General features: G+C 42.8%; 1 protein-coding gene across 1 annotated transcript in view; it reads right to left on the bottom strand.

Annotated features, from left to right (window-relative positions):
• The window catches only part of LOC116987734 (E3 ubiquitin-protein ligase rnf213-alpha-like), a 145,335-nt gene that overhangs the window by 104,504 nt on the left and 14,873 nt on the right, over positions 1–25,958 (bottom strand). The window contains exons 6-10 of the mRNA XM_033043966.1: positions 16,707–16,829; positions 16,425–16,614; positions 11,877–12,044; positions 11,632–11,772; positions 9,890–10,500 (exon numbers count right to left, since the gene is read on the bottom strand). Coding sequence (XP_032899857.1) covers positions 9,890–10,500; positions 11,632–11,772; positions 11,877–12,044; positions 16,425–16,614; positions 16,707–16,829 — 1,233 coding nt within the window. The remainder of the gene's footprint in view (positions 1–9,889; positions 10,501–11,631; positions 11,773–11,876; positions 12,045–16,424; positions 16,615–16,706; positions 16,830–25,958) is intronic.

The raw sequence follows: 25,958 nt of genomic DNA on the forward strand, positions 1-25,958 counted from the left end.
CGGTCTCCTCTCCATCCACAAGTCCAACCTCCGCAGTTTTGGGGACAGAGCCTTCTCCAGGGCAGCTCCCAGGCTCTGGAACTCCCTCCCCCAACTGATCCGCAATTCCGTGTCCCTCACCATCTTCCAGTCCCGCCTCAAGACCCATGTCTTCACCTCTGCCTATCCTTAGCCCCACGTCCCCGTCCCTTTTCATCTGTGCATTAATTGCCTCATACTGTGTTTTGTATTGAATTCTGTCTTTACTTTGTGTACTAGTCATGTCTCTACTATTTATTTCATTCCCCTTACATGTTTTTCCTCTACATACTCAATTTTTGTAAGGTGTCCTTGAGACACTTGAAAGGCGCCCATAAATAAAATTTATTATTATTATTATTACTCCTAATTGCATGATCGACTTGCTTTCGCACTCTAGTAAAATTGTCCCAGTCCAGTTTTGTACCTCTTTTTTGGCACGGATATAAAACTTCTCTTTCTTACTGCAGAGACGGTTCAGTTTTGCCGAAAACCAAGGAGGACGCATACGAGGAACATGATTTGTAACAATATTATTTAAAGTGTTTCTCAGCCACACCCAGTTGCCTTTTACGGATCTTTTATCTGGTTGCAGGTTGAAGAAATCTTTTCCCAGTTATTTTGCTAAGACTTTAAATTCCTCGTTGTTCACTTTTTTCCAGAGGGAAATTTTACGCAGTGGCTTTGAAGGAACTTTAAGCTTTGTGTGCAGTTTTGCTTGGATAATATAATGATCGCTAATTCCAGCACACGATGAAACTTCCAAAATTAAATCTGGGTGTGAAGTGAACAATAAATCTAAAGTATTTTCGGTGCCACTTGTTTCATCACGCCTGGTAGGGAAAGTGGCTTTTTGGGACAGGTGATTTTCCAGAGTAAGGTCAGCTAGTGCTTCCTGGAGAGCCCCTTTTGGTTCGCTTTGTATGCCGCCAGACCAATCTACACCTGGGACATTGAAATCGCCCCCCAGGATAATAAGTGGAGAGCGTGACGAGGCGTTAATTTTGGAGATGTTTGATCCAAGATCTAAAAGAAGCTCTGTTTTCATGTCAGGTGGTCGATAAAAGCTTCCAATCTGTACCGACTGACCCTCGAGTATAGCTTGACACCAGATTTGTTCAGAGTCGCTGTCTAAGTCTGTTCTTTCAAAACAAGGAATGGTATTGTTAACTCCGATGAAGACCGCCTCCATGCGAGTTTCTGTCCTTTCTAAAAATTTGGAGGTGAGGAGGGAAAATCTCAGCAGATTTGATTGATGGGTCCAGCCAAGATTCAGACCCGATAAGGATATCAGGATTTTCAGTTTCAATAAATGAATTGATCACAGCACATTTTCCTCTTATACTGCGGCAATTTATAACAGCGATTTTGATCCCATGTTCATTGCTGACATAATTGCGATCAATATCTTTGTTGGTCACTTCCGGTGGCTGCTATGAAGCAGTGAAGGCAGCTGCACTGAGCTCTCCTCCAGACAAATCGTGTTTAAAGTCGACTCCCATGCCAGGATCGAGTTAAAAATTAAATCGGATAAGGGTGAGGTTTGCTGAACGTCGAGGGTACTGACTCCATCAAACGGTACCGGTGGATTTGGGATTTAAAACGATCTTATCGTAAAAACTGGATGAGAAAGAGAAGAGGTCAGAGAGGACCCAAGAAGACTACAATCAATTTCCAGCTCCAAAAAGCTCTGGATGAGCTTGAAACCACCCCGGAACTCACTTTTGAAAGTTTGGAAGAGGAGCTGAAACCTCAACAACCTACAAGCGATATGGCTGCGAGAAGTGATACAAAGGAGAAAGAAATGAAAAGCTGGGAAGAAACGGTAAGAGCTAATATTCTTAAAGACATTACTAAAGATCTTCAGAAGCAATTTGCCAAAATGAATTCTACAATTCAGAACAACTTCTCCACTATGGAGGGCAATCTTTCTAAGAAAATTGATAATAGCTGCAGCGAAGTAAAAGAGCTTTATGTAGCCCTGAACCAGCAGTTTAAAGATTTGGAGTCCAGGACTGTGAAGGAATTGGAAAGTATGCAGAAAGATTATAACAATAAACACGACACCCTGCTGAAGCAATTAACAGACTCGGAAAAATTGATGGAAGAGATGGATGGTGAAATGGAACAGATGAGCCAAGAAATACAAGGGCTGAAAAAACAACACGATACGAATTGGGAGCTAACGAATAAACTGAATGAGAAATGTCAAGATTTAGAGGCCAGGTCAAGGAGGCAAAATTTGAGAATAGTAGGAGTTAAAGAGGGTGCTGAACACGGCCTTCAAATGCGTGATTTTATTACTAATCTACTTAAAGATGTTTTCAAACTTCCAGAAAAACCAAAGATAGATCTGGCTCATCGAGTGGGTCGCTTCCAAAAACATGATAATGCTAAACCAAGGCAAATTATTGTAAAGTTCCTGGATATTTCAACTTTGGAAACTCTATTAAAGAAGATAACCTATGGAGAAAATCTTACATTTGCTGATAATATCGTAAGATTCTACAGGGATTATCCTCGGGAAATTTTGGGAAAAAGATGCGAGTTTAAAAGGGCAAGCAGTATTTTATATGGACATTCTGAAGTTCGTTATGGCGTGATCTATCCAGCGAAAATGCTAATTACGTTTAATGCTAAGCAACGCTCATTCACGGACCCGGACTCCGCTTGCAAATATGCCCAGGAGATTTTAAACAAAATTCGAGGAACATAGACATTTTATCTGTGGAACTTTGTTTTTTCTGTTTCAATTAAGACACTAGAACGCTTCAGACGGTTACCACAAGAATGTGTTGTTCAATAACAGAGGCCGAATTAAACTTCTGAACTGAAAGCACAGATGGAAGCTCAAGGTCGCAAGCTCGTCACCAAACCCTTCAGCACGGAGAACTATGAGACCGTCTCCTTTTGAAATGGCCATGATATGAGGCATCTGTTCCACACTATATGACCTATTATTTATATATATAACTAACTAATTAACCACTTACGCGCAATAAACTCAACTAACGTTAAAGGCGTAATGTACTATACTAACACGACTAACTATATAGCAGGAAGGATGGGGGAGGTTAGTCATATATTTTAAATACTAAATACTAATTATGAATTAATTAACATACAGGTAAATGAACAGTGTAATTATTGACGAGGTACTTTAACCCATAATTTCTTTTATTTTAATCCAAATCTTCTACCTTCCCTTTTATTTTATTTTATTTTATTTTAAACTGTTCAGCGATTAACTGACCTGATATGATAATTTTGGTAACAATTAGATGGAACCGACTAACGTTGGGTCAAATTCTAATAGGGGGATAAGGCCCAGTGCATAATCTCATCGACGGAGGTCAATTTAAAAACAAACCTAGCTACCTTAGGTGGCTTTTTTGTAATTTATCGCTTTTTTGATAAATTACATTCACTTTTTTGTTTATTCACAATTATGTGTTGTATGATTTAATAATTTTTATGTACACTTTATTTTATGTTTTTCTCTTTCCCTTAATTATGTTTAATAGTGTCAGAAGATGTAAAACCACTGTAGAAACTACTGTAGAAATTATGGACAACTCTGGATTCGGGATTCCGAGGTACTTGGCTGCATCACATGCTATTATAATTCGGAAGGGAAAACCTTTTAAATTAAAGAAATCTATATCTGATAAAGAGGGAAGATATGTTACCGTCACGGGAGAAATTTACAATACACCATTACCTATGATAAATATTTACGCGCCTAATTTTGATAACCCACAATTTTTTAGGAAAATAATAGATTTAATCGCAGAGCATAATTATCAAAATATAATAATGGGGGGAGATTTTAACTGTGTTACAGATCCATACTTAGATAAATCAATAAAGCTAGGGAAGCGTCTTGTTAAAACTAAGACCTGTGAATTTTTAAATACTTATATAAAAAATAATAACATAGCTGATATTTGGAGAATAGCAAATCCAAGTGGTAGGGAATACTCATTTTATTCATCAGTTCACAAAACTTATTCGCGAATTGACTATTTTTTATTGGACACAAAATTAATCCCGTATACGAATAAACCATCATATCATAATGGTATTATTTCTGATCATTCACCATTGATTTTTATACTTAAAATTGAGGGAATGCCGAGTATAAAACCTTTTTGGAGATTCAATGTACTTATATTAAATAACCCGCAGGGTTATGAGTATATAAAAGAACAAATAAAACTTTTTTTCGAAATAAATGACACGCCGGGTATTTCTGCACCGTTATTATGGGAAACCTTCAAGGCATATATTCGCGGTGTCATAATTTCTTACCAAAGTTTTCAAAATAAGGAAAATAAAAGAGAACTTCAGCGGATAGAAAATAAAACTACTAGAACTGGACAATGCAACTGACCCAACCATAAATAAACATAATAAGATAACTTTATTGAAATATAAAGGCAATAGAATACTATCGGCTAGAGTAATAAGATTATTCCAAATTACAAAACAAGCACACTTCGAATTTGGGGATAAGCCACATAAACTACTTGCGAGGCAACTGAAGCAACGAGAAAAGGAAAAAACTATTACTAAAATTAAATCGGATAAGGGTGAGTTTTTAACACTGCCTAAGGATATTAATAAGAGGTTTGCCCAATTTTATCACAATTTATATACATCTAAAATAAATACAGATGTAAGTAAAATTACATATTTTTTAGATAATTGCAAGCTCCCAAAATTGGATAGTTTAGAACAAGAGCAATTAGGAGCACGGAATACTAATGAAGAAATAAAACAAATAATAAACTCACTGAAAAATGGGAAGACCCCAGGACCAGACGGTTTTAGTAATGAATTTTATAAAAGATTTCAGGAGTCAATTGTACCAAGATTATTCAATTTATACACGCAGGCTTATATTGAAAATAAACTACCAGAAACCCTAGCAGAAGCAACAATAACACATACCAAAAAAAGATAAAGATTTAGATGAACCGGGTTCTTATAGAGCTATTTCACTACTAAATACGGATCAGAAAATTTTAGCAAAGATTCTAGCTAGAAGGCTAAATAATTATATTAACAATTTAATAAATACGGATCAAACGGGATTTATACCCAAAAGACAATCATTTAATAATTTGAGAAGGCTTTTCAATATAATGTACTCTCATAATGAGGACAATGAAGATATTTCAGTTGTCACGCTGGATGCAGAGAAGGCATTTGATCAAGTAGAATGGCAGTATTTATACAAGGTACTCCAAAAATTCAATACTGGGAGAGAATTTTATTAGATGGGTTAAACTACTTTACGATAGACCTACGGCAAGAATACTAACTAACAATACGCTATCTCCAAAATTTTACTTATCAAGGGGTAATAGGCAAGGGTGTGCCTTATCACCATTGCTATTTGCCCTTATGATAGAACCGTTGGCCGAAAGGATTAGAAATCACCCGAATATTCACGGATATAACACTAAGGACTCAAAGAATAAAATTTCACTATATGCTGATGATATCCTTTTATATATTACTAATACACAAACGAGTATACCCACCTTATTAACACTAATTGAGGAATTCGGCTCTTTTTCAGGATATAGAATAAATTGGAATAAAAGCGAAATTATGTCTTTAAAACCACAGGATTCGAGACACTTACTAAAATTCCCCTTCAAAATTGCAACAGAAAAATTCAAGTATCTGGGTATTCAAATTACGAGAAGACACAAATCATTATTTAGTGCCAATTTTATACCACTATTAAATAAATTGAATGATATGATTAAATTTTGGAAAACGCTTCCGCTCTCATTGATAGGTAGAATTAACGCTATAAAAATGACTTTCTTACCACAATTAATATATTTGTTTCAAGCGATCCCAATATATATTCCAAAATATTTTTTCAAAAAACTAGATTCCACTATCACTAATTTTATATGGGATTACAGAATACATAGAATTCAACGAAAGCATTTGTGCAAATCTAAAGAAGTTGGGGGTTTATCATTACCTAACTTTATGTATTACTACTGGGCAGTGCATATTAAGAACATAATGTACTGGCTGGATAGTTCCACTCAGCAGTTGGAGTGGATAAGAATGGAGAAAGAGGAGTGCTATCCGCACGATATAGGAACGATCCTGCTCTCACCGATAAAATTGAATAGTATAATATATAAGAAGAACCCAATTATTCACAATATAATAAGAATTTGGAAACAAATAAAAGTATCCTTGAAATTAAATAATTTATCAGTACTAACCCCACTATTGAACAACCCCGCATTCAAACCTTCTCTCATCGACAACACATATCAACAATGGGATAGACTGGGGATTAGAAAAGTAGGGGATATGTATGAATTGGGCAAACTGTTATCATTTCAACAATTAAAATTAAAATTTAAATTGAAGGATAATCAATATTTTAAATATATACAGGTATGTGACTTTATGAAGAAATATATACATAGATTTCAAACTATATTTTTAGACCCTTTAGAAGAAGCAATGAATATTAAGGCTGATTCACAAAAATTAATATCATACTTTTATAATAATATATTATATAGAGAATCACCCTCAACAGAAGCACTAAGGGAAGATTGGGAACATGAGCTAATGATAAAGATCTCGAAGGATAGATGGGAAAAGTATCTGATAAATACACATAACTGTTCTATTAATGCAAGACATAATTTAATTCAATTCAAATTATTACATAGACTATATTATTCCAAAACGAGGTTGAATAAATTTTATCCAAACGTCTCTCCCAGATGTGATAAATGTTTGTTTCAAAACGCTAATATAACACATTCATTTGTAGGATGTACAAAGTTGAATAAATTTTGGAGTGATATATTTGATATATTTACAAAGCTCTTCAAGTCAAGAATAGAACCCAAAATGGAATGGATTATATTTCGAATAATAGGAGAAGATACCAATTTAAATAAAGACCAAAATGTTTTTTTTAATTATGGGTTAATAATTGGAAAGAAATTGATACTTAAATTTTGGAAAAATACAACCATACCAACTGTTAAAATGTGGATTAGGAATATGATGGACATAGCACGCCTTGAAGAAATGAGACTCCGAATAATAGATAAATATGACCAATTCTTAAGGAGTTGGTCTCCTTTCATCGACTTTTTGGAATCATGTGATGCAGCGGTACCATAAGGATTGCTGATTTCAGTTCATGACGTGGATAGATTTACATCTCCGAATATAGATTTGAAAAATTCTCTTTTAAGGGGCCTTCTCTTCTATTTTTTTTTTTTTTTTTAATTATATTTTATATACACACTTCACGTTTTTCTACTCTCTACCATCTATTTTTCTACTTTTTCCCCTTTCTATTGTTTTCTTTTTCTTGTCTTGCTTACTTCCTTCTCATAACATAAAACTAGAAGTTGTACATAGAATGGATTACGGTATGACATAGTTGGCACCTAAAATTAGGTGCCAATTGTTTTGTACTGTATTAACTTCTAATAAAATAAACAAAAACAAAAAACAAAAAAAATATCTTTGTTGGTACAGGTGCACAACCTTTTATCCGAAAGCCTTGGGACCAGACACATTTCGGATATCGGAAATGTTCGGGTTTCGGAATGGACGATTTTTAGCGTAGATTAGGTAGGTAACGCTGGCGGCTTGGAAAGTCTGGAGCGGCTGCCTTCTCCCCGGAGACCGGAGAATCATTGTAAATCATTGCTTAAATGTTAGTCAGTTAGTTTGGAGGGATTTTATGTGGTGGGGGTGAAGGGGGGAACTTTAATTCTTAGTCTCCTACCTGGTCAGAGAGGCGGGGAGCGGGCAATGCCTTTCCGGGTCGCCGTGCAGTACTGTGCCGCGGCTCCCACATCACAAAGCTGGGGCTGCGGGTGTCCGGCCACGCTGGATTTGGATTTGTAGCGCCGCGCAGCCAGGGGTAGAGTTCGCCGTGGTCGGAGCTACAACCGGCGCCGCCCGTGGCCGGACCACCGCAGCCCGGACCGCTGTGGCCGCCGACTCCTAACATCGTGGAGCTGGGGCTGCGGTGGTCCGGCCACGGGCGGCGCCGGTTGTAGCTCCGACCACGGCGAACTCTACCCCTGGCTGCGCGGCGCTACAAATCCAAATCCAGCGCAGCCGGCCACAGCCCCAGCTCCACGATGTTGGGAGCCGCGGCACAGCGGTCCGGAGCTTACTGCACGGCGGCCCGGTAAGGCATTGCCCGCTCCCCGCTTCTCCGACCAGGTAGGGGACTAAGAATTAAAGTTCCCCCCAAAAGCCCTCCAAACTAACTGACTAACATTTAAGCAATGATTTACAATGATTCCTACCCTCCCGCGCAATATACACTCACCCAATATACTCTCACCTTCTCTTTTATGAATGTGGATTTAGTTCCCCTTTGTTGGAGGACCGACCGGAGGTTCCGCTGTCACCTCTGTGGGCCGCCCTCGGGGAACGTCTTCAAGGACCTTTCTTCAAGGACCGAAAAAATGTCCGTTATTCGGAGCTTTTCGTTATTTGGAATTTCGGATAAAAGGTTGTGCACCTGTACCATGAATCTCCTTTTGAGCATCACCATTACACGCATTACTTTGTCCATTAACATGTTGACGGGTGTGATAATTGGTGTAGGGGGAGGATGGAGGATTGTCATCATCAGGGGTATTACTTTTACCATCTTTCCCAACAACGGTCCAGCCATCCTTTGTCTTCGCACATATCAGCAGAGGGTTTTTCTCTGCTTTGGATGTTGGTGTTGCTTTGGATGTCGTTCCACAAGGCCACCCAGGAGCAGTTTTTTTAAGCGTTATTTTCGGTAAGTGTCCAGCACAAATTGGGCTGGATGATCTTAAATTCTCATGATTCCATACGTCACAATCAGGGTCATCACTCAGAGATGTGAGACTTTCAAATGAAATGCTCAAGTTGAGCATACTTGTAAGGTCGCTTGACGAGTCAAAAGATAAGCTAGCAAGATTGATGACATCGCACAATGGGCATAACCAGATGGCATTTGGATTTTTGGAGTGAAAACCAAAAGTGTCGTTTGACACATTGGAGCAGTTCAGGTGAAACCAACTTGTGCACATCGAGCACTGAATGCCAGAATCTTTAACAGCAAATGAGCACAAACCACACGGGTACTTTGGTTTACGTCCACGGTGCTGACCTTTTGGGCCAGGGTTGAGGTTGATGTCCCCAGCCAGTAAATTGACACTAATGAACAATGGTAGGCGACCTCTAGGGTAGCCTAGGAAGGGGGTAGCTGAGTGTTTCGACCCATTTCCACTAAACGTATTTACGTACGTCTTCTGGACACAAATTTTTGACGGACCATGGTCCCATTCATGGAAAATCCTCAATCAAAGTTGGGAGAAGGCAATCAATAGAACCAAATACAACACTGGTGTTGATGTGTTTCGTATTCTTCCAGATCCAAGCATGGTACTAATTCAATCTTCGATTTTAGAAATCCAATATGGCACGAGCGAGGTTACATGATGTAACATAAGCAAAGGATCCTTTGTTGTGCTTGGACAAAGAATACTGTAATGCTACCCTGGCCTTTTATGGCAAAGATAAATTCTAGGAGATTTGGCATTCATACATCGCAGAAGGTTCGAGGAACAGTCTCATTTCCACTTGCAGCCACCTTGAGAGTGTGCACAGAGGCACTGAGCCTCCAACTGTGCAAGAAAGATCTAACAGGACTTTGTCAACATCAGCAAAGCAGGTTTTTTTGGATTAAGAACAATGATACTAATATTCAATTTGGGAGTGAAAGTGGCTTCATTTGAAATCTTAGCCCATTCAACATTCAATATCTTAAGAGGATAAAAACTTAATAGGAAATATTCATACTCACCACATTTAGTAATGTTTCCAGAACAGTGAAGTTTCCAGTAAGGTTAAGAACACTCTTCACTTTTGCAATTATTTGGGCAGATTCAACAGCCAAGTGTAGTTGGTGGTATTCCTTAATTTGTCGGATTCGCTCTTCTATCCATTTGGCCTTAGTATTGCCGTCTATTCTACACATAATCTTTAAATCACTTCTCAGTTTTTCATATTGATCACGATAGTCTTTAAAAATGTTATCAACCTCTGCAAAAGTAAGACTGCCCTCCTTTATTTTTACAAAAATGTCCTTATACTGGTCAAAACACGGATTCCAAATCATGGTACAAGCTTCTTCAAGAGACTTGTACACTTCTTCAAGTGGTTTGTTCTGTTGTTCATTGCTAACATAGATATGTTGTGCCTCTTTTTCCCAGCACATTTGTAAAATGTAGCTGTCTTTGAAGCGGTCAATGGCACTTGCCATTTGTTTTATCTCTTCACTTAAGGAGAAATAACTAACCATAGGGATGTATGGTTCAATATACTGAGCACCAATCTGCTCTATCGTCACAACTTCATTCAGCTTCATTTCCCGAACATCATGATCAAACAAATTTTTAAGTTCATCGATTTCCACTACAATTAAAGGGGAAATCAGGTTAATATTTTAGAGAAATACAACAGCTTTCTTCCTACACTGAATCTTAATATTTTTTTCCCCAGTAAAATAAATGTGCAACTACTAATTCTATACTGTCTTAAACATGACAGGCATATTAGCGAGTCTCAGTTTAGATTTATTCTGGAGCAACTAATATTAAATATACAATGTTTTTAAATGAGGGATAGTGTTCCCTTATGAAAATATATTCCCCTGCGAGTACCCAATGAGAGACATACAATCAGATCCAATACTCACATACCGGATACGAAGATCAGCCTAGTAAACACGTGATCAGCCTAGTAAATCATGTGTAGGAAGGAACCGCAGATATTGGTTTACACCGAAGATAGACACAAAATGCCAGAGTAACTCAGTGGGACCGGCAGAATCTCTGGAGAGAAGGAATGGATGATGTTTCTTGTCGAGACCCTTCTTTAGATTAAGTCAGGGGAGAGAGAGACAGAGATATGGAGGGGTAAGGTGTGAAAAGGAAAGATCAAAAGGGGACGACGATAAAGGATCATTTTTAGCAGAGAGGAAGGTGACAACGAGGCATATAATCAGTAACATTTAATCTGGAGATCAGCAAAACTAATCGGAGAACTAGGTTGGAGGAGGGGTGCAATATGAGGTGCTGTTTCTCCAATTTGCGTTGGGCCTCACTCTGACATTGGAGGAGGCACAGGACAGATTAGTCAGTATGGGAATGGGAGGGGGAGTTAAAGTGTTTAGCAACCGGGAGATCATGTAGATCTAGGCAGACTGAGCGGTGGTGTTCTGCAAAACGATAGCCGAGCCTGCGCTATGTCTTGCTAATATACAGGAGTCCACACCAGGAACAGCAGATACAGTAGATGAGGTTGGAGGAGATACAAGGGAACCTCTGCCTCACCTGAAAGGACTGTCGGGGTCCCAGGACGGAGTCAAGGGAGGAGGTATGGGGACAGGTGTTGCACCTCCTGCAGTTGCAGGAGAAAGTATCATGTGTCATTATGTAAAACTTCCTTTCCAAACACGATGATTGTAACTTCAAAACCCTTAATCCAAAATCTTTCAGAAAATGGATTAAGATGTAAATAAAAGGTAATGCATAAAAATGTTACCTTTCACATGTACATCAATTTTATGGCACATTTTCAAGAAACTATCCACCCAATTACGTTCTTCACGGAATCTATCCAATTCCTTTTGTCGCCAAGTCAATATCTGACGTAGATTTATTTCTTTGAAAGATTCATCTTGCTCTGCAAAACAAAAAGTTCATATAAAAACTCATGCATTTCCTTTCGGCATTTTCATGAAGAGATATGTTTTTTTCAAATGCAGCAGTTCAATAAAAACAACTTACTTGTCTCATGCAAAGCTATAAAGTTGTCCTTCTTCTTTAAGATCCGCTCTAAATGTTTTATTTTGACAGAGCCATCCAAAAGGTCCCTCATCACACCTCGGAATATTTGAACCACCATTTCCATCAAATCTTTAACTGGCTTTGAGAACTGTTCAGTGACTTTGCTATCTATTTTTTTAAATAGGATAAAATTGTACCAGATAAAGGTTGATACAGAATCAGAAATTTAGAACCAATTTCAGTTTATAAAAGCACCATTCAAACATTAAGTTGTTAAAAATTGAAATTGAATATGGCACAACTAGTTTTGCTCACGATTACTCCTATTTTCATAGTTATCTAAAGGTAAAATATAACCTACATGAATCATGTGCAATCGCTCAGTTTAATTTAGAGATACAGCGCGGAAAGTCAGCACCGCAGTCTGGACTGAGCCCGGGCCTTTGGGGCTGTAAGGCAACAACTCTACCACTGCACCACCTTGCCTCCATTTGTCTTGATGAGTTGTTACCATATCATTTGAATGAAACCAGCACAGGTTCCTGCTCGCCGGACCTGGAGCATCTGACGATCTCATGCCGTCCTTTCTACCTTCCCCGGGCGTTCAGTTTAGTGATCGTCACAGCCGTCAACATTCCACCGCATGCGGACACCGACATGGCACTATCGGCCCTACACGATGTGCTATGTCGACATCAAAACAAGAACCCGGATGCGGCTATGGTGGTGGCTGGAGATTTTAATAAATCAAATCTCAAGAAGGTCATGCCGAACTTCTACCAACACATCACGTGTGCCACCAGGGGGGAAAGAACATTGGACCACTGCTATACGCCGTTCCGGAAGGGCTACGCCCCGCTGCCATTTTCCTGCTGCCGGAGTATAAACAGATGATGGTACGGGAAGCGGCACAGACGAGGGACGTAAAACGGTGGTCCGACCAGTCAGAGACCATGCTGCATGATGCACTGACAGATGTCGACTGGAATATGTTCCAAGCAAGTTCGTGACGTCAGTGAGTTCGCGGAAGCGGTCACGGACTTCATTGCAACAATAGCCGATAACATTGTCCCCACGGTAAGGGTTAGCATCTTTCCGAATCAAAAACCATGGGTGGACAGGTCCGTTCGTGTTGCCTTGAATGCTCGCACCGCTGCCTACAACTCTGGCCTGGCATCCGGAAAAATGGACGTCTACAAAGTAGAGTCCTACCGACTGCGAAGGGCGCAAAAAGGAAGTACAGTCACAGATGGAGCAAGCAGGACACCAGACGCCTTTGGCAGGGGCTACGGACTATAACCAACTACCAGGTGCCAGGACCTCCCAAGCTGATGACCTGAACTCTTTCTACGCTCGTTTCAAGACGGGCAACATCACCCCAGGCTTGCAGGCTAACGACAACACCGCCAGTGCGCTGGCTAGCGAGGCTGGAGGGAGGGCCACCGCTGGGGATGGGTACACACTCTCGTTGTCCGAGCACGACGCGAGGAGGGCTCTGACATGTGTGAACACGAGGAAAGCTGGAGGCCCAGATGGCATATTTGGGCGAGTACTTAAGTCTTGTGCTACGCAGCTAGCTCCGGTGCTCACTACAATATTCAACCTCTCCCTGGCCAAGTCCATGATCCCTGCCTGCTTCAAAAGATCCATCATTGTACCTGTATCAAAGAATGCCTCCCCAGCCTGTCTGAATGACTACCGTCCGGTAGCCCTCATATCGGTAGTCCAGAAATGCTTTGAGAGGCTGGTCAAGAAACACATCTGCGCCTTCCTCCCTCGCAACATGGACCCGCTACAATTCACATACCGTCCGAACAGATCCACGGACAATGCGGTCTCCCAGATTCTGCACACCGCTCTCTCTCACCTTGACATCCAGAAGGGGGGGGCTATGTGAGGATGCTGTTCATAGACTTCAGTTCAGCCTTCAACACGACAGTCCCCACCAGACTAACTGAGAAGCTGCTGGAATTGGGGCTCAACACCCCCGTGTGCCTGGGTCGTGGACTTTCTCACCGCCAGGCCTCAGGTAGTCAAGATGGGAGGAAATACATCGAAGTCCCTCACCCTGAGCACAGGATCCCACCAGGGTTGCGTCCTCAACCCCCTACTGTACTCCCTGTACACACATGACTGTGTGGCTAGGTTCAGCTCCTATTCTATAATCAAGTTTGCTGATGACACTGTGGTGGTGGGCCTGATCACCGAAAATAATGAGAAGGCCTACCGAGAAGAGGTCACTTATCTGGCACTCTGGTGTCAGGACAACAGCCTCCTCTTGAATGTCAAAAAAAACTAAGGAGCTGACATTGGACTTTAGGAGGGCACAAAATCTGAGGACGTACACACCACTGAAGATAAATGGGGATACTATGGATAGGTTGAGCTGCTTTAAATACCTGGGAGTCCACATCTCAGAGGATCTGACATGGACATCGCACGTTGCCACACTGGTGAGTAAGGCAAGACAGTGCCTTTACCATATCGGGCAATTGAGGAAATTCAGAGTGTCTCTGAGGATCCTCCAGTGCTTCTACTCAGCTGCTGTGGAAAGCATTTTGTCCGGAAACATCACAATCTGGTTTGGGAACTGCTCTGCCCAAGATAAGAAGGCTCTGCAGAGAGTAGTGCATTCGGCCGAACGCACTATGGAAACTACACTCACCCCTCTGCAGGAACTATACAACAGAAGTTGCAGATCCAGAGCCAGCAACATTATGGGGGACCCCTTCCACCCCAGCAACAGACTGTTCCAGCTGCTAAGGTCAGGCAAAAGCCTCTGTTACCATGCTGTGAAAACAGAGAGGATGAGAAGGAGTTTCTTCCCAGAGGCCATTAGGACTGTAAACTCCTATCTCACCAGGGACTAACTTACTGTACCAATTTACTGTTGTGTGGTGTCTTTTAATTGCTGTTTTTTTCTTTTTTCCCCCCATAAATATGTAATTACTGATTCTGTTCCATTATTTTTGTCGTTTTTTTTTTGCACAATCCGCAAGCATTGCCACTTTTCATTTCACTGCACATCTCGTATGCATATGTGACGAATAAACTTGACTTGACTTGACCCAAGAACAAGGCATATCCAATTACATCTTTAAGTTCTGACTGAACTGGCTCCACTATGTAAAAACATTATGACCCCCTACAGCTTGTGTACCTAAGTTGAAAAATCACTGCTTTTGTCAATTATGTTTCAGGCACTTGGAAAGGAAACTAACATTTTGAAACTAAAAATGTTCCTTGAGAGCCTGATGGGGAATAACAATTATAGTGTAAGTAAATCACTGTGTAGCACTCCCAAACTGAAAAAGTTGGTGATAGGAGGGTGGGGGGGGAGAACTCCATGTTGACCGAGTGTGTCCTGCTGCTGGCAGCGGCCTGAAGAAAGCACTGCAGGCCACGGGCTACTACATGAGCCGCAACAACGGTTGTGACACAAGACCGTTTAAGGGCCTGTCCCACTTTTACGAGTTATTCACGAATTCTCCCGAGTTTTCCCCTTGATTCAAACTCGCAGAATGTTCGTAACGAGTCCGTAGGAGGTCGTAGATATATCGTAGCGACTCGTTATGCCAGCCGTAGGTACTTGTGACATCAAGTAAGTCGGGATGCTTTTTCCATGAGTAAAAAAATGGTCGGGATGAAATAAATTGCAACTTTTTACTTGTAAGGAGGGCATCGAAATAGTCGTGGGAAGGTCGTAGGAGTTTGTAGATTACCACGATCTTGATTTTTTTTTAGGTCCTTTAAATTCAGCAGAGGTTTTGAATTAAGTCTTGAAAGTGGGACAGGCCCTTTAGTGGGTGAAGACCATGTTGCTGGTGTAGACCAGCGGCATCAGTGCCTGGTTTTATGGTGAAACGTCACAAAGTGCTGGAGAAACACAGCAGAACGAATCAGTCTGAAGTAGGGTCCCAACATCATCTATCCATGGTCTCCAGTGGTGTTACCTGGCCCGCTGTTAAGGGCCTGTCCCGCTTTGCGATTTTTTTCGGCAACTGTGGAATGTCAGTGACTGACGCCCGTAAAACCGTCAAGTTGCACGACATACACGCTGACGTATGCTGTCATGCAGGTGACGCCCAGTTAGGGGCTGTGGAATATTCTTCCTTCAATGCATGGATTTTAAACATTAATATATTAAAATTAATACAATAAAATCAATTGTGCAAATGAAAAGATTCCCGAGTCGTTCAGTTTTATTTATAGATGTATTGGTCCGCTACCAGATCCAATCACCGTCTCTATAACTTTCACAGGGATGGATTCTGTGGGTGTAGACTGAACTCCCCTCTTACCTCCACCCCCCTCTTCCCCCCTCCTGCCCCCATCCCTCCTTCTCCACTCGCCCCTACCCTTCTCCCCTCCCCTCTCCCCTTTGATAAAATTCTCATGCTCCATAGCTATACAGAGGTTCATAGACAATTTCTGGTCTACACAACAGACTTTTAATAGCCAAAGACTGTAAAATGCACTCAAGTTATAACAAACACGAGTGTCAAGGCTGCCATCACTAACAATTTCTTACCAAAATTGTTACCTTACCAAGTAACTGAAAAATTGTCTTTGCTGCTGACCAGTTAAGTAAATGCCTGAGAACTGAATCAGGATCTTCCAAAAACATTCCACTGTAGTCTTTTTCCCATGAATTTTCAATTATTGTTGACACCAATTTCCCAAATTTGGTCAAATTATAACGCTTCAATATTTCTAAAAGTTGAGCTTCAGACTTGTCCTGGAAGGGTAAATTTATAAAGTTTGCATCAGCCTTTTAAAAGAATAAATATTAGCTATATATTTTTAATAATTATTTTGCAATGACAATACCTGACATATAAAATAAACAGCATCAAGTGCGCACTTCTCAAGGCATTCTGCAATCAAAGGCGGCAAATTTCTTATCTCCTCAATCTTTTGGCAGTAGATTTCTATCTGTTGCATTGGTTTTTCCTGATAAAAACATTGAAAAGTATTAGTTGTTATTGTTTTACTTATTTTGAAACGATTAAAACACAAAATAAATTGCAGAACATAATTATTGTGGTATGCCTCAAAAAAAACCCGAGGCTGTTTATTGTTCATTCATTCTATTCTTTCAAACCAATAAATATGCCAACAGAATTACCACAATATATATAGCTATATATCACTTTGCAGAGTATTAATATTTAGTGACTGGCTTTTATACAATTAAGATTCATTTCATTTCCAAAGAATATGCCTCAGCAATGCAGAGCTCTCATAGCAGTTTATTGAGAAAATGTACATTGTGATGCACAATTCAGGAATACCGTACTAATGTATGACTTCTGAGTGAAACAGTACACATGACTACAATTTGATTTCATTGTTCTAGTAATCCTGTTGGGAAATGCATGAGAAATATCAAATGGCAATTTAACCTTGCCTCACTCCTTTCTTATCTTCTTGCAATTGTTAAATAAGCTTAAACCATACTCTAACCATGTTTAACACACCAGGACCAGACAACAGACTCGCTGGCACCAATTAAAATTTAATAGAAAGGTTAAACGAGAACTTACCATTTGAAGTTTGATCTTTATTTTATGAGGTTGAAGAGAGGGACTACGTTAAGAGCCCGCCAGCCCGCATGCCCGTCAATCTTCAGAGCAACTGTATGAAACCACAGACCACTTGCACGAACTTAAACTATAGAAAGATTAATAATCCTTGACTTACTGAATGATCTTTATGAGATTCAGGGTTGGTAGTGGAGGGCACGTAGTCCCTCACTTCAACCTCTCATAAAATAAAGATCAAACTTCAAACGGTAAGTTCTCGTTTAATCTTTCTATTTTATATCGAAGTCTCGTGAGAGACTACGTGAAGCCTTCGAAGCTCTGTGGTTTCATGCAGTAAACCAATCTGTGTGTGAAACACTTAAACAGATAAACCATAAATGGTAGAAATGACATGGGCTATTAACAACATGATGCTAACTTACATACATGTTCATTGCCCTTAATCGGATCACAGTCCCAATTGGCTTTGAGTTAGACAATAACTCATGCAACACTGTTCAGAATTCTATCTGCAACCATCCAGACATGTTTAACGCAATTTATAACTTCTGAAAGTGCACTATGAGAGCCTCCTGCAATTGCAAGATGATCAAAGGGGAATATCCATTCTATTGGCTGCCTGGTGGAGTGAGACTTGAAATTATTTGAATTCACTCTCGCTATTAGCCGCTTACACTCTATTCATGTTGAGATAGTCTGCACCGGCAATTTCTTGTGAAACTATTAAATAACAATGAAGAAAACTATCCTTCATCTCATAGGTACGAGTAAGCTCAGTGTACCTGTATACATAATAAACACCCCCAATCTCCGATCTAGTGGGTATGCTGTCCACTCCAAATTGTACCCAGCCGTGCTCGTTTGCTTTATGAGATCATTCCCATAACACGCTAGCCTCATGTCATATATGACCCCCCTGCTGTACTCACTCTATACTCATGACTGCGTAGCTGGTCACAGGACGAACTCCATCATCAAGTTCGCTGACGACACCACCGTTGTGGGACGTATCACTGATGGGGATGAGTCAGAGTATAGGAGAGAGATCGAGCAACTGTCCATATGGTGCCAGCACAATAACCTGGCCCTCAACACCAGCAAAACCAAGGAACTGATTGTGGACTTTGGAAGGAGTAGGATGGGGACCCACAGCCCCGTTTATATCATGGTTAAAAGGGTCAAGAGTTACAAATTCCTGGGCGTGCACATCTCTGAAGATCTTTCCTGGTCCGAGAACAATAATGCAATTATCAAGAAAGCACATCAGCGCCTCTACTTCCGGAGAAGATTACGGAGAGTCGGTTTGTCAAGGAGGACTCTCTCTAACTTCTACAGGTGCACAGTAGAGAGAATGCTGACCGGTTGCATCGTGGCTTGGATGGCAACTTGAGCGCCCTGGAGAAGAAAAGACTACAAAGAGTAGTAAACACTGCCCAGTCCATCATCGGCTCTGACCTTCCATCGAGGGAATTTATCGCAGTCGCTGCCTCAAAAAGGCTAGCAGTATCATCAAAGACCCACACCATCCTGGCCACACACTCATCTCAGGTTCAGGAATAGCTACTTCCCCACAGCCATCAGGCTATTAAACCTGGCTCGGACAAAACTTTAATCATTAATAACCCATTATATGTTATTTGCACTTTATCAGTTTATTTATATAATGGTATATGGACACAAAGATCTGTTTTGTAGTAAATGCCTACTTTGTTGTGTGCTGAAAGCAAAGCAAGAATTTCATTGTCCTATCAGGGACACATGACAATAAACTCACTTGACTTGACACTTGACCTAGAGATCCAGCCGGAGATTGAATAAAGACTGTGTTCTTTGTGCTGAAATTGGTTGCTAAAAGCATAATTAACTTAAAAGATACTGCTCCACATTAGGAATACAGCAGATGAATATCTGCATACTAATTTTTACTGATACACATTCCACACTACTATGAGTTTAGGCTTTAGAGTGTTCATATAAGACACCTTGCATAACGTTAGTCAACAGTGGGTGAATAACCAATCATTTATTATCCCACTTATAGTACTAGAGAGAATTAGAATTAGAATTACCTTTATTGTCATTCAGACCTTACGGTCTGAACGAAATTTCGTGCCTGCAGTTAAAAGATACTGCTCCACATTAGGAATACAGCAGATGAATATCTGCATACTAATTTTTACCGATACACATTCCACACTACTATGAGTTTAGGCTTTAGAGTATTCATATAAGACACCTTGCATAACGTTAGTCAACAGTGGGTGAATAACCAATCATTTATTATCCCACTTATAGTACTAGAGAGAATTAGAATTAGAATTACCTTTATTGTCATTCAGACCTTACGGTCTGAACGAAATTTCGTGCCTGCAGTCATACATACAATAATAAACAACAATAAACACAAATTAACATCCACCACAGTGAGTCCTCCAAGCACCTCCTCACTGTGGTGGAGGCAAAAATCTTAGGGCTGCAGTCTCTTCCCTCCTCTTCTCCCTCTGCGCTGAGGCGATACCCCACCGGGCTATGGTACAAAGTCCCGCGGCTCACCGAACCCCGCAAACGGGCCAGCTCAAACACCACGGCCCGGGGTGGTCGAAGCTGCCGCCCTCCAGTCCAGCGGTCGGCGTGAGTGCCGTTCCTCCCTCGAGCTGGGCCGCTACGACGGGAGCGCCGTTCCTCCCTCGAGCTGGGCCGCTCCGACGGGAACGCCGTACCTCCCTCGAGCTGGTCCGCTCCGACGGGAGCGTCGTACCTCCCTCGAGCTGGGCCGCTCTGATGGGAGCGCCGTTCCACCCTCGGGCCGGACCGCCCCGACGGGAGCACCACAGCCCCTCACGGGAGTCTCAGCCCCGCGCCAGGCCGCCCTCACGGGAGCGCCGTTCCAGCCCCAAGCTGGACCGCACTCACGGGAGCGAGCCCAGGGCAAGTCCTGACTGGCTCTGCCTCCGGAGTCTCGAGGTCGCCAGCTCCGCCATTAGGCCTCAGCGCAGACGGTGTTTGTGTGGGAGTGGCGGCGCTAAACGGCAGCGGCTCGACTACAGTCGTCTGTCTTTTTTTATTTTTGTCTTGTTAAATGTATGTCTTGAGTTAGTTTTTATTCTTTTTTTAGCTGTGTATATGTGGGGGGTGGTGGGGGGGCTGTGGGGGAAACCGTTTACATCTCGACTATTCCCTGTCGGGTCTCGGATGTCGTTGGGCCTAACATCGTGGAGCCGGCGACGACCTCCGGCCGGGACTAACCTGAGGGCTCCAGTTGCAGAGCCTGCGGAACTGACATCGCGGAGCTGGCCAACTTCGTAGCGGGAAGAGCTGTGGTGCGTGCGGTTGCGACCCGACTAAAAACAAACGGACTGCAGGCGAGCCGCTGCTGTCAGGGCAGCGCCACCACTTCCAGAACGAATGACAAAGCAGCACTAGCAGTGTCAATTGTGTGATAACATAATCACTTCTCTAAGCCCAAACTGAAAGAACCACAAACCTCTGCTACTTCTGTTTAAAAGTAGTTCACATGTGTCTCTTTACAAACTTCCCATACAACCGTGCAGAGCTAGGTGCACGAGAAATAGGCTGAACTAGCCACCACTCGTGACTTCGAGTAAGTAGGAGCTTCTTTCAGCCGCCTTTTACAATGGACGCCCTGAATGAGTAGGCCAAATTGGCACTATTATAATTCATGTTGCCTCATCTTTAATGTCGTAAGAGGCATCTACTGTTAAAAACCCTTGAGTCTTATCAGCTGCAAAAGCATGTCGTCTATAAACTCCATGACACAATGCCCTTTTGATCTGAGTAGGGAAGCATTAACTTTAGAATCTTTGTAAATAGCCTAGGCCAGAACCCCTAGGTAGAGCCTAAAATTTCTACCACTGGCTTTGTCATCAAGAAACAGCAGATATATCTGTGCCTCTCGTGTATTGATATGGAAAAGTATGCATCTTCAAGATCGATTGAGGCCCAAAATCCTCTGAATCAGCTAAATTGCTGAATGACAATTATCCATCTTAAACTGGTTATCCAAACACATGATCAGACGAGCCAAATCATAACCTGATTTGGCATGGTGCCACTTTTCCTCAACCTTGAGAAAATATTAGAAATATACCCCACTTGTTCTTGAGCAGACTACTCATCCTTTGTGAGATGTCTCCACTTGGATAGACATAGTTTCCTCTATTGACCATAGGACGGAAATTTTGGCTTCTCTTGCAAGGAATAATCAACCAGAAACTGAGTCTTATAATCGGTTGTGATTTGTAAACTGGAAAAATTCGGGAGGTTATCTGTTCCCACCTGTTCGTCCAACCCCGACTTGAATATCGACAGCAGCTCTCATCTATATTACTAAAACTCTGTTCTTGACCGGTTTTGGCGATCTGTGCTGCGAATTCCGAGAGAACGCCGCCACCTATGGCCGTCATTTTTGGCCACCTCGCTCAGAGCCCCCCTCCGCCGTATATGTGTGCCAAGGATTTTTCCCGTCGATGAAATATGAAAGAGATATTAATGATTTTACAAAATTCCCCATTCTCTCTGCTGCCCCTGCTGGCGGCAGGGGGGAGGGACTATAAAATCAGGAAGTGGTGTGCCTCATTCAGTCTCTTCAAGATGGAGGAAGGCAGAGGGTCACGTTTCTCTGAGCTGTGAATAAAACTGAACAAATGTCCACACAACTATGAGTAAGTACCCTTAATGTGGTTTGAAAATGAAAATATGGTTAAATTAAAAAAGCACTGCCTGCAAATGGTTGTTTGGGTTGAAATAAAAAGGCACTCTCTCTCTCCCCTCCTCTCCCCCCCACCTCCTCCCCCTCCCCTCACCTCACCCCCCTCTCCTCTCTCCCCCCTCTCCTCTCCCCCCCCCTCTCTTCTCCCCCCTCTCCTCTCCCCCCTCTCTTCTCCCCCCTCTCTTCTCCCACCCCTCTCTTCTCCCCCCCCTCTCCTCTCCCCACCCCCCTCTCCTCTCCCCCCCCTCTCCTCCCCCTCCCCTCACCTCACCCCCCTCAGCACACCCCCTCACTCCCCCCTCTCCTCTCTCCCCCCTCTCCTCTCCCCCCTCTCTCTCTCTTCCTCATCTCCCCCCTCTCCTCCCCCTCCCCCACCTCACCCCCCTCTCCAGCACACCCCTCACGCCCCCCTCCTCTCTCCCCCCTCTCCTCTCCCCCCCTCTCCTCTCTCCCACCCGCCTCGTCCTCTCTCCCCTCCTCTCCCCCCCTCTCCTCTCTCCCCCCCTCCTCTCTCCCCCTCTCTCTCTCCCCCCCTCCTCTCTCCCCCTCTCTCTCTCCCTCTCTCAACCTCTCTTCCTCTCTCGCCCCCCTCTCTCTCCGCCCCCTCGCCCCCCCCTCTCCCCTCTCCCCCTCGTCCTCATCCCCCCCTACCTCTGCCCCCCCGTCTCTCTCACTCCCCCCCCTCCTCATCTCCCCCTCATCCTCTCGCCCCTCTCCGTCTCTCCCCCCTCTCCCTCTCTCCCCCCTCTCCCGCTCTCACCCCCCCTCCCCCCCTCTCCTCTCCCCACCTCTCCTCTCTCCCCCCTCTCCTCTCTCCCCCCTCTCCTCTCCCCCCCTCTCCCCTCTATATATATATAACGCAACCCTGAGCCAGGTGTTGCTTCCAACAGGCATCTGACTGGAGCATCCTGTAAGTGTCTCCTGAGCCAGGAGCACAATTCTATTATATATTCACTGGACAGGTCGCGCCTGCTAATGACTCTGAGTCCGGGCTTGCTCCATTCTGGAGCCTCAACGGAGTCTAGAGGGAAGGAATATAATGCAACCCTGAGCCAGGTGTTGCTTCCTTCAGGCATCTGGCTGGCTCCTTTTTGAGCCTGAGCCAGTCGCCTGCTCCCTAGGAGCCACAAAACAAGCTCCCTCTCGGAGCCTCATTGGCAGTAGCCACCGGCCGTGCCGTCAGCCTACTGAATCCGGCACCCTGCTCCCTCTCGGAGCCTTAATGGCGATAGCTGCACCGGCGGAGCCGTCAGCCTATTGAATGCAGCTGCTTGCTCCTTTTTCAGAACCTCCACGGCGGTTGTCCCGACCGAGCCGTCAGCTGATAAATTCAAGCCGCCAGCTCCTTTACGGAGCCTCCACGGCGGTCGCTGCACCGGCCAATCCGTCAGCCGCTAAATTTCAGCCGCCAGCTCCTTACGGAGCCTCCACGTTGGCAGCTGCACAGGCTGTGCCAGCTTCTCCGGGCCCGCTGCACCTATCTTCGGAGCAGCGACCCGTTCCTGAAACAAAAATCCCTTACCTGCCGGGCCAGTTTCGAACTGCTCCGATTCTCGCGCCATGTGTCGATGTATTGACGCGCATGCGGGCTGGCGGGCTCTTCACGTAGTCTCTCACGAGACTTCGATATAAATTTCAATATTAGTTGGTATTAAGCAAAGGTGAGGAACAATCGATAAATACTGCAATTTAAAAATATCTTCATAACATTCGAGCATTTGACATTATACACTACCTTCTTCATTCGCCCTTCGAGCTCACTCAAGAGTCCTTTAATCCAAAAAGAAGTCCATTCTTTATTTTCAAGGTCTAAGGTTGTAAGGGCAATCCATACCTTTACAAATAGGTAAATAAAAAAGTTTTACTTGTATATGTTTAAAAATTATTCAATTCAATTGAGTGGCATCAGATTACATAATCAAGAGGAGATGCCATCATTTTCTGAGAGAAAACAAATAAACTGCTGAAGAAACATTAGCAGGCCAAACAGCATCTGTGGAAGCAAAGTGATGGTTAAAGTTTTGGGTCGAAACCCTGCATCAAGAGTAAGTGTGTAGGGAAGATAACTAGCATATAGAAATGGAAGAGGTGGGTAACGTAGAAGCATGCAGGTGATAGGTGGAACACAATGAAAGAGTCGGATAATGGACAAATCTGTGGGTGGGAAAGGGAGGGATGTTGAAACACAACTGGAGTGTGTTTTATAGAAAGATGGGAGGGAAGTGAGATTAGGCAGATGTAACCAATGGTGTGGGAAGTGAATGGACAGAGTCAGAGGCTGGTCAGTTATAGATGGAACCAGATAAAGGAAGGTTAATGGACAGATGGAATCAAGGGATCAGGAATAGGAAAGGTTAATAATAGGCAAGAGAAAATAAAGTATTAAATTAAGAGGATAGTCATGCAGCAGAGAAACAGGCCCTTCAACCCAACTCATCCAAATCAATCAGGATTCATAACTGAGCTATGTGGGTGATGGGCAGATGGAACCAAGTGGGGGAGAGTAATGACTCTGGTTAACTAGACGGTGGGGGAGGAGGGGTGAAGGATGGAAAAATGTGAACAAAGAGAGAGAGAGAACCTGGATAGACAGGTGGGAGTCAGAAACACAGGGTATTCAAGATACCTCAAATTGGAGAAACCAATGTTCTTACCAATAGGTTTGTAAGCTATCAAAGCAGAATGTGAGATATTGTTCTTCTAGTTGGTGTATGATTGTAGAGAGTGAAAGATTGGGAGGGCGGGTTGAAATGACATCATGGGTATTGCAGATAGTGAGCAGGTGCTGTGCAGAATGATCACACAGTCAATTGCATGGTCTTACTGATCTAGAGGGGACCAGATCACAAAGACTGAATGTAATATACCACGTTGGAGGAGATGCATGCAAGTCTCTGCCAATGTTTTAATCTCTAAATAGTAGTGTGAGAGGAGATAACGGGATGTGTTACACCTCCTATGGTTGCACGGGAAAGTCCCAGAGGACAGAGAAGGATGGGTGGGAAGGGGTGAGTGGAATTGGGAGTGTAGGGGAATGGTCTCTATGGAAAGCATTAAGGGAAGGAGAGGAGAAGAGGAAACCGATAGCAAGATCCCTGAGCTAACTAAAATGAAGAGGGCTGATATGTTGGATATCATGGGGTGAAAGCTCATGGGGTGAAAGCTGAGGACCAAGGAAACTCTATCTCTGATCTGTCTGAGGAGCAGGAAGTTAAAAGAAGACATGTCAAAAACATGTATGAGAGCTCCATCAACTCAGCCAGAGGAGAAGCCACACTTTTGGACAAAAGCAGCTTACTAGAATGCTTTCTCATCCACAGTCCCATTATTCATTCTCTCCATCACTGTAACATAGCTACAGTCTCATCATAACTCTATCTCATTCAGCATTCCTGCATTTGACTGTGCACGCACAATAGTTCAAATTGTTCTGAGCTAGATAAGCCCAGGGTGGTGTTGGTCTTTAAATGATTTTAGCATTCTTCCTGAGGCAGTGCTTCATGTCGATTTCTTTGGTGATGGTAAGTTCAATACCCATAATGGTCTGAGCAATGTCCACCATTTTCTGCAGCCTCCCATATTCTTGGGCATACGAGTGTCCGAACCAGGCGTGATGCAGCCTGTCGGCATGGTTGTTCTCCACTGTTTACTTGTTGTAGTACAAGAGGGTATATGGCAATAAACCAAATCTCCTCAAACTTTCTTTGCAATTGCATCAATTTGTTGGAACAAAGACCACATCATCAATTTGTTGGAACAAAGACCAGATCATCATGCTGTTGACTTGCTCTATTGCCTTCCACTGAT

The sequence above is a fragment of the Amblyraja radiata genome, chromosome 26 (genome assembly GCF_010909765.2).
Source record: "Amblyraja radiata isolate CabotCenter1 chromosome 26, sAmbRad1.1.pri, whole genome shotgun sequence".
Taxonomy (NCBI): Eukaryota; Metazoa; Chordata; class Chondrichthyes; order Rajiformes; family Rajidae; genus Amblyraja; species Amblyraja radiata.